This window comes from Mustela lutreola, chromosome 7, assembly GCF_030435805.1.
Source record: "Mustela lutreola isolate mMusLut2 chromosome 7, mMusLut2.pri, whole genome shotgun sequence".
NCBI classification, from domain to species: domain Eukaryota; kingdom Metazoa; phylum Chordata; class Mammalia; order Carnivora; family Mustelidae; genus Mustela; species Mustela lutreola.
The window spans coordinates 142,683,395-142,696,976 of NC_081296.1; the positions used below are offsets into that span (position 1 = coordinate 142,683,395).

The 13,582-nt window shown below is 42.1% G+C and overlaps 1 protein-coding gene across 9 annotated transcripts in view; it reads left to right on the plus strand.

Moving 5' to 3' along the window:
- Nucleotides 1-13,582, plus strand: part of UNC79 (unc-79 homolog, NALCN channel complex subunit) — a 240,367-nt gene that overhangs the window by 147,043 nt on the left and 79,742 nt on the right. For 5 of the 9 annotated variants that reach the window (XM_059182968.1, XM_059182961.1, XM_059182963.1 and 2 more), the window contains 5 exons: nucleotides 4,577-4,863; nucleotides 6,902-7,084; nucleotides 7,662-7,824; nucleotides 10,328-10,477; nucleotides 11,061-12,278. In XM_059182968.1, the coding sequence (XP_059038951.1) occupies nucleotides 4,577-4,863; nucleotides 6,902-7,084; nucleotides 7,662-7,824; nucleotides 10,328-10,477; nucleotides 11,061-12,278 (2,001 nt within the window). The remainder of the gene's footprint in view (nucleotides 1-4,576; nucleotides 4,864-6,901; nucleotides 7,085-7,661; nucleotides 7,825-10,327; nucleotides 10,478-11,060; nucleotides 12,279-13,582) is intronic. The other 4 variants (XM_059182966.1, XM_059182969.1, XM_059182970.1 and 1 more) reach the window with 2 other exon arrangements.

A 13,582-nucleotide genomic window follows, 5' to 3' on the forward strand; every position in this document is an offset into this window, starting at 1 on the left:
GTGGGAGGATGAGCGAGCCCGGTGGTGGGTATTAAGGAGGGCATGCATTGTGTGGAGCACTGGGTGTTATATGCAAACAATGAATCATGGAACACTACGTCAAAAACTAATGATGTACTGTATGGTGACTAACATAACATAATTAAAAAATTATTAAAAAAAAAAGAACTAGCCACGTAAAGCAAACTCATTTATACTGCTTGATCATTGGGTTCTCTGGAATAAATGCAGAGGAAGCTCATGGAAGCGGGGCTTCCTTCCTGTACCTGATTGTCTCTTGTTGGTTAGACAGAGGTCAGCTTACACAGAGGAATATTCCCAATTCCCTTGCTCTTTGGGGGCCTTACCAGTTTTTCCTCCTGTGTAGAAGAAATATTTCCTGAGATATTTATTTGAATTCAGTGTACTTAGACACTTCTGAAGAATAAGGGTCTAGTCTATGTCAGACACTGCCTCATATTCTGTGAGGGGTATAAAAATGGGTTAAGACATAGCACTCACCTTCAAGGAGCTTTTTTTTTTTCTCCTAGGGGAAATTGACAAACGAGTAAATAAATTCTGCCTTGCAATTTGCCCCATTTTAGGAAATGGTAAAGGAAATTTTCCTCCATTCCTCCCTCCCATACTCCCTCTCTTGTCCTTGGGGATTTGCAGAAGTTAGAGATCACATCCAGTTGCTGAGAGAGGAGGGTGGGCATAGGTGGGAAGAATGGGTCCTGGGGACTGGGATTTACGGGATGAGGTTGGCTGGGGGTCAGGGTGCTGAGAGGTGTATCACCCTGAGCAAGACACAAAGGTGGGCAAGTGTTGGCTATGTTCTGAGACCTAGGAGTAGCCCAGCTGGTAAGAATGTTGAGCATCGGGGGTGAATAAGAAGACATAAGTCTGGAAAAGCAGATCCTGATCCTGCCTGGTTTCCAATCATCAAATAAATAAAATTGTATGACCCTTTAGAGTTTCAGTCAGTTGTTACCACTCTGTGGATAGACTGTGATGGACTCAGCCCATGATAAGGTTAGAGGAGGAATCACTCTGCCTCGTGATTCTGAAGTTGCTTACAGTTTTCATTAGCGAAATGATAAAAAATTTTAACAAGTTAAATCTCTATGATTAAAATGTAGAGGAATTTCATAGCCTAGCATTCAAAACTAGAATTCAAAAGTGTTTTAATTGTCACATCTTAGAGGAAATATCAAAGGCATTCAGTTTTAAAATGGAAATGTCATGCCCTTTGTAGATAACTTAAAACAGTAATATTGTTTTTATTAATAAAATTCTAGCTTTTCTAAGCTAATTTTTCTTAGGGATTTGATTAAGAAAATTTCCTTTATGAAGAGTATACCAGTGAAAAGCATATGCTGTTTTAAAGAAAGACAATAGACAAGGCATAGAATTGCAAAGCCCACAACTAGAGAAGTAAGTTTTTGGAACAAAGATTTTTTTCACTTTATACAAAAAGTTTCATCAACTAGTTCTTTTTTTTTTTTTTTTTTTTTTTATCCAGTACATTTAATGGTTTGTTAAGGCTCACTCATTATTCCCCATTCAGGGAAAACAAAGGAAGGAGCAGCAAACTGAAAGCTAAAACACTGGAGATCAGTGAAAATGTATTTCAAATGAAAATAGGGCATTTGTGAAAGGGTACTTACTCATTAGGAAACTAAGATTTGATGGGAAAAATTAGGTTACATGCTTTATCTTATTATTATTATTATTATTATTATTATTATTATTATTATTGTTATTTTGAGGTGGGGGAGGCAGGCAAACGAAGAGAGAGAGAATCTCAAGTAGGCTCCACATGCAGTGCAGAGCCTGATGCGGGAGTCAGTCTCGGGGCACTGGGGTTATGACCTGAGCCGAAATCAAGAGGCAGATGCTTAACCAACTGAGCCATTCAGACGCCCCAGGTTATATACTTTTTAAACAAACATCTACTTGCAATGGGAAGAAGAATTTTGAAGTATTTAAAGATGAAGCCTGATCATTTATTTTCTAGACCTGAACCAGGATAGAATTAAATGAGGAGCCAATGACTTAGCTGGGCTTTTTTTGGAGCTCCCTTCTTCTGTATTGAGGCCCCTGGATTCTTGGGCTATAAAATAAAGGGGCAGCTCCTTCCCAAAGGCTCCCTAGTTCCATTTTTCACGTGGGGACTTTGGAAACTAGCCAGTCTGAACTTGGCCGTGGCTGAGCAGGACAGGGCTGCCAGGTCTGTTAAACCTTGCCACCCCGAGCAGAGACACATTGAGGAATGAAGCTACATTGTAACAGCCATCCCTTGCTGCTGCAGTAACATTGAACCCTGCAGGGAGCCTGCATTCTCACACTTGTCACATTCTTGGCCCAGGCTTGCCCAAAGCAATAACTCCTTGTAGCTGTAAAGTAATACTCTGGAGAAGAAAGAAATCAAGACTGAATATATCTCAATGCTGGGAAAATAGTCCTCTAAACTTTTTAAAATTTTATGTTATGAGGATTTACGTAGGTATTGCTGTTGGCCTGATCTTCTATCCCAAACATTTAATTAAATTATAACATACAGCAATGCTTCACATTTCAGGCCTCTTGGCGAAACGGTGTTCCACATAAATTGCTTCTTCTCTTGGTGGCTGATACATGCCTCATAAGTAACAGTATTTTCAATTTGTTGATCGCTCTCATCCATGCATGTGGAACACTTAGGCTTTACATGAATGATTTGGGGGTGAAAGCTACCCTAGAGTATGTTGCCCACATTTACTCTTCATACAGAGACTAGGAGACAGAAAATGTGAATGTTCTAGGGTAGTATTGAAGTTCCTCAGACACTTTACCCCTAAATGAGAGAGAGGCCCTGAGACTTGTTGACTCTGTTGCTCTAGAGATGGATAATGATCCTTCCTCTGCCTGTCACATTTGCACAGTCGGACATTAATTAGAGCATCTGGGGAGAATTACACAACCAAGCCTGTTACCTCACATAGCAGAACTAGTAAGTTCTGAATTTGGCATTACCTTTGTGCCACTGCTCCAGAGAAAATTGTTTGGCCTGGAGACGGTTAATTTCCACAGTCCCCAGAAGCATTTCTTCTATCCCGCTTCTCTTGGCTGTGTCCTGGAAGACTGGGGTTTTGCCAAATTGGTTGAGTTAATGGATATAAATTACTACCTATCTCCTTCTCATATCTTTCATGCCATAATTACATGATATTATATGATGCATGATATGATATGGTCCCGGTTTGGTTTATAACCAAATATATAACCGGCTTACCAACCCGGTTTGGTTGGTAAGCAGAGCCGGTCATCATTTAGCAGAAATTTTCCTTGCAGGGTGAGCGATGAGAACCCTGGGTGCGTCATCTAAGCCACCAAGCAAAAATCTTGTTTTCCATTTAGAAAGTGTGAGGTCGCCTGTCAAAGAAGGGACTAGGATGTGAAGGGTATTTGGAATAATTCCCCAAACATAAACAGAGAAGAGTAGATCTCCCCTTTCCTTCAGCAAGAGTCCTAAACTAAACCAGATCAGAAGAAGCAGAAAAACAAACAGAGACAGGGTATAATTTCTGACTTTGACAAATAACAGAGAGAAAGCCGAAGTCAGGGAGCTGCTGTGATACAATTATTTGTTAGGTTACGAATAAATCAAGGGCTAAGGTATTCTTTTCTGTCCATGTAAACTTTCAGCTCACCTTCATGTGGTATTTTTCTGTTTTTAAGAGCTCATGCTTCTTTCTTTCTGTCTGTCCCCTCCCTTATATGTTTCTCATTACATACAGCAGGACTTATGATTTGCTATTTGTAATTTTGACTATATCTTTCATAGAGTACTCATTGCTAATATTTCAGGATTTGGAAAAGAAAACTTTGCATTATTTTCCACCAGCTGATTTATGAACATAACTGAACTGAGATAATGTATATATTTTAAGGATTTTATTTACTTATTTGACACAGAGAGAAAATATGTGAGCACAAGCAGGGGGAGCAACAGGCAGTGGGAGAGGGAGAAGCAGACTCCCTGCTGAGCAGGGAGCCTGATGCGGGGCTTGATCCTAGAACCCTGGGATCATGTCCTGAGCCAAAGGCAGATGCTTAACTGACTAAGCCACCTAGACACCCCTAAATTGAGAGAGAAATTTTAGCACAAGAACTCAGTGGATGCTTTTGTGCTCAGTGCATGTTAGATATTATTTTTGTGGTTGTTTTTATGTACTTATTGGACAACGCTGGAAGGGAAACTTCTCTTTATCATTGAGGATAAAACTGTGCCAAGATATTTTAAAAATCGCTAAGTACAAATTTATTTAGGTATTTTTCTTGCCTTCCAAAGAGATCCTTGTTTTGTAGTGCCTTTTAAAATTTCTATTCCCTTACTACTCCCAAATTAATTGGTTGTTGATGAAATAATAACATTCACCCCTGAACTAATGCTTTGCTGAGTAGACCACATTTTGCCTTCACGTTGGTCCAGAACAGACTCCCTAAGTATTTAGTGGAAGCCGAAGGGATGGTGTTTTATCAATAAGTGAGATTTCCTTGTGAGCTTCTTTGGAAGGGAGCCACCCACTGATGACCTTTCTTGTACTGACAGGACAACAGTCTCCCGAGAATGACAACACCATCAAGGACCTGCTCCCAGAAGACGCTGGGATTGACCACCAGACCGTCCACCAGCTGATTACAGTGCTCATGAAGTTTATGGCCAAGGATGAAAGCAGCGCTGAGTCAGACATCAGCAGCGCGAAGGCCTTCAACACGGTCAAGCGGCACCTGTACGTCTTGCTCGGCTATGACCAACAGGAAGGTTGCTTCATGATTGCACCTCAAAAAATGCGCCTGTCAACTTGCTTTAATGCATTTATTGCAGGAATTGCCCAAGTAAGTGTAAGCTTCCAGGAGTCAGATCGTTAAGGTTTTGGTAGAAGTAAGTCATTAAATTCCATTTAGCCAACCTAGGTTCTGTGTAAAGGTTTGTGCAAGTGACTTTATTAGGAAGGCTCATGTGGAAGGGAGTATAACATGAGGAAGACCAATAGGGAATATAGGGCTTTGGGGGTGGGAGGGGGTGAGTAGAATATACCTAACATGAAGTTTACCATTTTAACCATTTTTAAGTATGTAATTCAGTGGCTTGTAGGTATATCTGCATTATTATGTAACCGGAATCATTATCCATCTGTAGGATTTTTCATTATCCTAAACTGAAACTCTGCCTATTAAACAATAACAGAGTGTAGAGCTTCTGTTTGTGTTTTTTTTTTTTTTTTTAAATCTTCTCTCCGTTTTGGCTTCAAGTGGAGAGCTAAGCTGATCGTGCAACTTTCTTCATGTCACGTTATCGTCATTGGCTTTGTATGTGTTTGCTTCTCCCATCCGCTGTCATTGACAGCGTGGTGTGCACTTACCATGCTTTAATTCTTAATTGCCCCCATGGTGGACACGCATGTTGCTTGGTCCCAGCTTCTTACCACTCCAGACAGCTAAGCAACGAACATCCTGCCCGTCCCCAGCACTGTGAAAATTCATTTGAGATATGAACGCAAGAGCAGAAGTGATGAGTTATTGGGTTTCTGTATGGCTAACTGGACCAGCGCTACGCCAGTCTGCAAAGGGTGTAGAACTTGAGGCTAGAGAGAAATCGATACGAATTTCAGCTCTGCCACTGTTATCATCTGTTGAGGCCTTAAGTATTCTCTGCTTCTTTGCTCTTTGGTAAAGACTTTTGTTTTGAAAGATTAGGGATGACACGTTGCCAAACATTTAATCAGTGCCTGTCTCATGGGAGGAGCTCAGTGAGGGTCTCTGTTACCAACTTGCTCAAATAGATTATAACATAATGAACACAGTAAGCCAAGTAGGAGCAATCCGTACGTAGCAGTCTTTTGCTGGTGCTGGTGCTGGAGGGTTTACCACCCACACTCGGCGGCTTGCGGTGACGAGACGATGTGCCATCTCAGAGAGCAAACTTCCCTCCCTTCCTCCTTTTTCTCCTCACCTCTCTCTTTCTGTATTTACATTATGCATATTTATTTAATAAAGCAAAAAATTAAATTCAAATCTCCACGAAGCCCACAAAATGTTTCTTAGGAGATACCATATTGGTGTCAGTATGTTATTGCTGGCTCCCAAATTGATTATTTTCATTTGCACATATATACAGGTATACGTGTGTGCACACATTTTCTGTAGTAATGGGATCGTATTACACATATTGATAAATATAGGTAACCTTTTTTAAGCCTACAATTGATTATGAAGTCAATCATGTTAATAAATTTGTATCATATGCCATTTAATGGCTACATAGTATCCTATTATCATACAAATAATCTTTCACTTAACGTATATTGTTGAACATGGAGGTTATTTTCAATTTAGGGTGACTATAAGGCTGGATATCTTTACGTATACATCTTGGAACAGTTGTCTGATTTTTTTCCTTAGGGTACATTTAGTTGCTATACTGTAGGCTATGTACTTTTCCTCACTTCTGAATAGATATTGGTGAATTGCCCTCCTGAAGGGGTGTGTTGAGTAATACTCTTGCCAGTGGCATTGGAGAATGCCCATTTCCCCCAGTGATGACCAATGGTAGGTGTTTTCATTGATACTAGTCTAATTCTAGTTACTAGTTCAATAGAACATTTTAGTAAAATATTGTTCCCCATGGATAATTTAGGAGATACATCAAATAATTAGATAATTAAGTGGATAAAATGATTTTAACTGGCGAGGTTCTTTTATTTCTTGTAAAGTTTAACTTTTCTCCCTTTAGGGTCACTGGCCATTACAGTTCACATTTTGTGAGATGCCTTTTCCAGCTTGTGCCTGTTGTTTGGATGGGTCATATTTTCCTTTAGGCTTATGGGTGTTCTCTGTAGTTTTCCTTCAGTTATTAATATTTTTCCTATTTCAGGTAATGGACTATAACATTAACCTGGGAAAACACCTTCTCCCCTTGGTGGTTCAGGTGCTCAAATACTGCTCTTGTCCTCAACTACGGCATTATTTCCAACAGCCACCTCGTTGTTCCCTCTGGTCCCTAAAACCTCACATCCGGCAGATGTGGTTAAAGGCCTTGCTTGTCATCCTTTACAAGGTGAGTTCCAGCGGTCACTCCTTTTTGGGCTAGAATCATTCTCTTAGAGAGGAGAACACTTAAGGGATCTGAACTGAGAATTTTGTAGGAGAGTAATCTGACCTTCACGGGACAAATCAGGATACATAAAATTAGCATTGAGGAGTAAAGGGACATTGGAAAATCAATAGCAACAGAGACCACTCCGGCATATGTTATGAGCTGTAGGAGATTGAGATCAACAATCTGTGTTTATGCTCAGCATCTCATATTTTATCTGTGTATGAATTATAATCTCAGAAAGCAAAGAAGATATTTAAAATTATATTCCTATGCCAGATGTTTATGCCAGGTAGTTTTCTTAAAAGGAATTGTAACTGCGAACTGGGCATTCCTTGCTGTCCGTGGTTTAGTGCAAGAGGAAGGAACCACAGTCCCTTGTCCCAATAAGGCCATGATAAAAATTTCTGGTTTTGCTTCTCGGTATATTCTCTTCATCCCCAAGAAATACCAAGGAAAGTATCTAGCAAGATCACATGGAAAAACTTACCCTTCAGAATAACCATTTGTATTTTTCTCCCTCCATTTTCTTGAGCAGTATCCGTACCGAGACTGTGATATCAGCAAGGTCCTGCTGCATCTGATTCACATAACCGTCAATACGCTCAACGCTCAGTATCACAGCTGCAAGCCGCATGCCGCGGCGGGGCCTCTGTACAGTGACAACAGTAACGTAAGCAGATACAGCGAGAAAGAAAAAGGTACTTTACATGCCTCAATTCCATCCCGAACTTAGCTTGAATACGTGATACAATTCTGTACGATGTTTTTCTTAGGAGATAACAGAGTGCCCCCAGATATCATCTGGAATCAAAAAAATCACCTCCGGCTTCATTAATGTTCCAACTTTCCCATGAGTGCCACTGCCTTAATTTTTTAAATGAGCATTCGAAAGAAATAGTTGATATGCTTCTGAACCCCATTTCATAAGAAATGTTTTGTTAAAAAAAAAATGTGTGCTGTTTGGTTAAGGAGCCTTTGTAAGCCTTTCCCTGTGTGTTGGAAGCGTCTTGCTTTGGGCGATGAAATAAATAAAGTTTCCGCTGGCACTTGGTGGAGCCATGATTTTGTCGTCTCTAGTTTGCTCCTGAACTTGGTGCAGAGTCCAAATTTGCTGAATTGCTTCTTCTTAACTTCCTCGGTCAATAAGAAAATGATTTAAGGCAACTGAGAGGACATTTTTTTCTGCATAGGTTTAAATTATTTCCAGTATCAACACTTTTTATATCGATAGCTTTTCTGCAAAGGAGGCAGGTGAATAAAACGTTAGATAGAGTAAAATCCCAGCCTGGATGTTTTCGGGTGAGAGCTGAAAACCAAGGTGTGTATCTTTAGTGTAAGTCACAAGTCTAGCCTTGTAAAAGGTGACATCATCTAGTCCAATCCTGGGAGAAAGCCAAACACCCCACGACCCTTTGTGGAGTTCTGACTTGGTAGGACTGCTCTGGAAATATCTCACTAGGGATAGATTGGAGCTAGTGTTCATGTAGTTCTAGAAGGTCCAAGAAACTGGCCATAGATGGAACTGTAAGTTCTGGTACCATTCAGATCCTTTCTGAAGAGTATCTTGTCTCCCAGCTTAGGTCCCAGTTTTTGGAAAATAGGATAGATTCTGTTAAACTCTAGATATCCTCAGTCCGGGCTCAGTGTCTGGGTGAGTCTCAGATGAGCCTTTCTGAAGGGGAGGAGCCATCCTGAAGTCCTTTTATCTCTCCTTCAGGACATTTTGAGAACTATTTCAAAATCATGTCTTGAAAGTCACGTAACTCTTTTCTTGAAAAACTATTTTTCAAAAGGGACTATTTCCTTTTCTTTAAGGACATAAAGAAAGAAAACATTACTGTGTTGTATCTCCCTAGAAACATGGGAACTTAATAGGTTTTGTCATCATTGCAGAAGTTTCAGCAGGGATTTTGTATCATTTTGATCATTAACACTCATTTTTCTTTTTAATTTGACTAAGACAAGACTAGTAGGATCACTTTATTTATCGTCTGCTGCTTCAGATTTCACCTAATTTAGAGTCTTGTGTTTAGGACAGGATCAGTCCTTGAAATCTGGCTCTCCCCTTGTATTCCCTGAGTACTCAAGAAATCTTACGTAGTTGTCATCACACCTGAGCGTCATTTTGTCATATAGGTAGACATCAAATAGGCCACATGATTTCAGTGATAGTCACCTTGAATAATAGGTTAATTCCATTTACTGTGGTATGAAGTGCATTTCTGTAGCCTTTTATTTATTGATTTATTTTTTAATTGCTGCTTTGTACAGGGTTTTGGTCTTTCCAAAGGATGAGAGGAAAACATTTACTAAGTGACCTCTGTGGGTTGCAACATAGCAACCCCTTCCTCACGAATGTGTTTTTGGGTTTATCTTTGGTTTAAAAGTGGCCCAAATCGGGATAAAAGAGCACACAGCAGGAATCTCGCTAGGCACTCTACGTGACGGGCTTGTGTACGGAGCTTCGGGACCCTCAGAGTCAGAGAATCTTTCTGGGGTGCGTGATAGTTGCACACGGCAAACACCACAGAGGAGGATCTTAACTCTAATAGGGGAGAATGTTATTTTCTGTTTTCTTTTTCCTTCGTTTACTCTTTCAGTCCATAATCATTTGTGGAGCTTTTGAAATGACCAGTGGCTTTTCTAAGCTTTTTCTGTGTGTTGTGTGTTTCATTGCCAAATGTAGAGTACAGTATTTTGCATTCACAAAGTATAAGGTGCATGTACTCTTAGGCTGTGTCTATGCCAGTTCTCACGTCCCAGGAAGGTATAAATCTATTTTTAGAATTTTTATTTTTGTTTAATTTTCCCTTGCCAAATTAGCCTGAGAATTCACCCAAAGCGGGCATGTTCAAAGAGCGTGCAGCAGATCCCCGAAATGTGTGTGTTACCCAATTTTAAGAGCACTGGAAAAATCCCCCCAACCCCCCAGAGGCCCTCTTGGAATATCGAGATGCCTCTCTTGAAAATGCTGCCAGTGGTCACACGGAAAACGAGAGGCAGCCTCGTAACAGGTTGCTCTGTCAACATTTGGATAATTGGACAAGCGGATGAAATACCAAAGCCATGGCCAGAACTTGAGCTGGTGTAGAAACCAGCCCAGACTGTGTTCCCTCACGCTTTCACTGAAATGCTTGTGTAGATACAGCCTAAGAGAGAGTAACCTCCCAAGTGTAATTTTGACTTTCTCTCCCCAATTAGAAGAAGATAGTGTTTTTGATGAATCTGATATTCATGATACACCTACTGGACCCTGCAATAAAGAGTCTCAAACTTTTTTTGCAAGATTGAAAAGGATAGGCGGCAGCAAAACCGTGAAATATCAGCCGGTTGAGATGAATGTGCAGAGAAGTATGAATTTTTTCCTCTTAGTAATTTTATGCAGAAATGTTGTACTCTACTGTTTGTTTGGGGTGAAATCTTGATTTTATTATGTTACTACACATTTTAATACCGTTGATTTTATATATATGTATGCACAAACAGTATATATATATCCACACTTATATATATACGTGACTTGACAGATACATCATTAACGTCATGATTGTCTGAGAGGGCCATTGCTTGATTTGATTTGTTGCAAAATGTTTGCTTCTCTTCCACACAATTTGAATACCGTTTCCCAGATCTGCCTCAGCCCCAAAGCGGTCCCCCTCTCCCGTGCACACGTGAATAAAGCTGAGGAATCCCGAAGCCTGATTTTGGAAATAAGATCTTAAATTGCCATTTCGGGTTCTCTCATTCCAGAGTTTTCTGGGTTTTTGAAATGAGAAGGAACTTTCCAAAATGCTTGGCCAGAGAGTCACTCTTCCCTCCCGTTGGAGCTGGGATTGTAATCATGATTTATGCCAGTCGTGTGCCCAAGTAGGAGGGGGGAAAACGTGGTGGCATCTCCAAGTAAAATAGTACTAGCTCTTTCTGTTTCAATCAGGTGAGATAGAGCCGGCTGATTATAGAGAGACGGGTGCATTACAAGACAGCATTCTACACTGTGTGAGAGAAGAAAGCGTTCAGAAAAAAAAGCTGCGGTCTTTAAAACAAAAATCTCTTGATATAGGGAATGCAGACTCCCTCTTGTTTACATTAGACGAGCACCGAAGGAAGTCCTGCATAGACCGGTGTGACCTAGATAAGCCTCCTGCCCATGCTGCTTATGTCATGCAGAGACATGACCATGGACGTCCCAGACAGAACTCTGCTGCGAGGCCTGACGACCCTGAAGGCCCCGAGAACCCAGCGGCAGAAAGTTTCCAAGAAACCCGCAGGCCTGTGATCCCCGAAGTCAGGTTAAACTGCATGGAGACGTTTGAGGTCAAAGTGGATTCTCCGCTCAAGCCTGCTCCCAAGGAGGATTTAGACCTGATAGATTTGTCCTCTGACTCCACCTCTGGGCCTGAAAAGCACTCGGTGCTCTCCACGTCTGACAGCGACTCTCTTGTGTTCGAGTCTCTTCCCCCGCTCCGCATCGTAGAGAGCGATGAGGAAGAGGAGACCGGGGAGCCGGCAAGTGCTGGGGCCTCTGGTAAAAATGCTCCCTCCTCTCCCTCCCTCTGCAGCCCCCCCTCCGTCCTCAGCCTCAGCACAACGCCCCTCGTGCAAGTAAGTGTGGAGGATTGTTCCAAAGACTTCTCTTCCAAGGACTCAGGAAGTAACCAGTCAGCAGGTGCCACGGGCTCCGCCTGTGTTATTCTGGAGGACCCCACAGACTCTGAAGAACGTTCGAGACCGGAGGAGTCCCAGGACTTCTCCTGCGGCAGCCCTCTCACGCTTAAACAAAAGCGAGACCTCCTCCAGAAGTCCTGTGCCCTCCCAGAGGGGTCACTGGATGACAACCCCGAGCCCAGCATCGAGGAGGAGAAGCCCGGCGGGCCAGTGCCAAGTTCAGGGGCAAAAACTGTCCTCCTCAAAGTCCCAGAGGATGCCGAGAACCCAGTGGAAAGTGAGAAGCCCGACACCAGCGCCGAGTCGGACACAGAACAGAATCCCGAGAGGAAGGCAGAAGAGGAGGGAGCTGAGGAATCCGAATTCAAGATCCAGATTGTCCCCAGGCAGAGGAAACAGCGCAAGATTGCTGTCAGTGCCATCCAGAGAGAGTATCTGGACATCTCCTTCAACATTCTGGATAAGCTGGGAGAACAGAAAGACCCAGGTAAGCTCATCCCCCTTATTCCGCCCAGCCTCACGCGCAGGTTTGTGCATCTTTCTCATTCAGGTCTCGGCACTGAGTATGCGTCGCGCTCTCTATCTTATAATGTCAGAGAGTGACATTATAATTGCCTCAGAGTCACTCCGAACCCATCCGCTTACTGCAGCGTGCTGGATTCAGATGTGGTTCTACAGGTTCCATAAACGTTTCCGTGTTTGTTGCTTTGCAACATTTAACGGTCCATTCTTGACCATCCTCGGCACTACGAGGCGGTGGCTAATTCTTATCAAACTAGCCCAGATACCATCTCAGCCCTCCTCAAACAGCAAAGTCATTCATTAATTTGAACTCTTTCTGCCTTCTTTGTGTCTCCACACTTTAGCCAACTTTGATACGTTGTCCAAAGAAGGGAACAAACATGAAGGGCTAAAATAAAGCAAAAATTGCTTGGAATGGTTAAGAATCGACTATAATCCTGTGGGGTTCATAGCAGATGACAGAATCTAACCAAATGTCAGCAGTCTGGTGGACATTGTGTGTCCAAAAAACCCTAGTTCCTACCTAGAACCTTATCCATGGGCACCGCCTGATGGCGAAGTTGTTACAGCTCATGGATTTCCTGCCTCAGCTCTCATTTCTCACCTTTCCTTGGAGGCATGTTTTTTAAAAAAGATAATTTGAAAAAGCAGCAAGCCGATAGCCCACCTCATCCTGAAACGGTCTTTTGCAGTATTCCCATGACGCTGATCTCAACACTTTGTGTCTCAGCTCAGATCTAAAGAAAAAGAAGACTATGATTCTTTAGAAAAAAATGACATTGTCTTGAAATGATCAGTGTAGTAGATGCATAGCCTGTGGGCTGCTGAGGACTGGCAAAGATCTTGGAGACTTGGAGACCTGTAGTGGAAAACCCATCCTTTTCTGTGAGAAGAGGCAGACGCTCTAAGGAAGTGATGTGCCCGGTCCCATGACCAGACGGTCACAGGGCCAGGACGATTGTCCTGATTCTAGTCCTTCCTCTCCCACTGCTCCACACAAAAGCAACTCCCAAGACAAGGGATTCAGCTCTTTTACTTGCCCCAGGCATTCCCTGAGAGTTTCAGCAGCTCTCTCCCTCCTAGCATTGAGCCGTGTACCTTGCAGGTGTTCTGGAAAAATCTGTTGAATGGATGTTAGTATATTTGGAAAAGGTCGTGCTCCAGCCAGGCAGGTGGGAGAAGAAGAACCTGGTGATAACAAAATTTAAGACGGTTTCTAGGGAAACCGGAATACCTTTTTATGATTTAGAGCCAGGAAAATGTCTACGT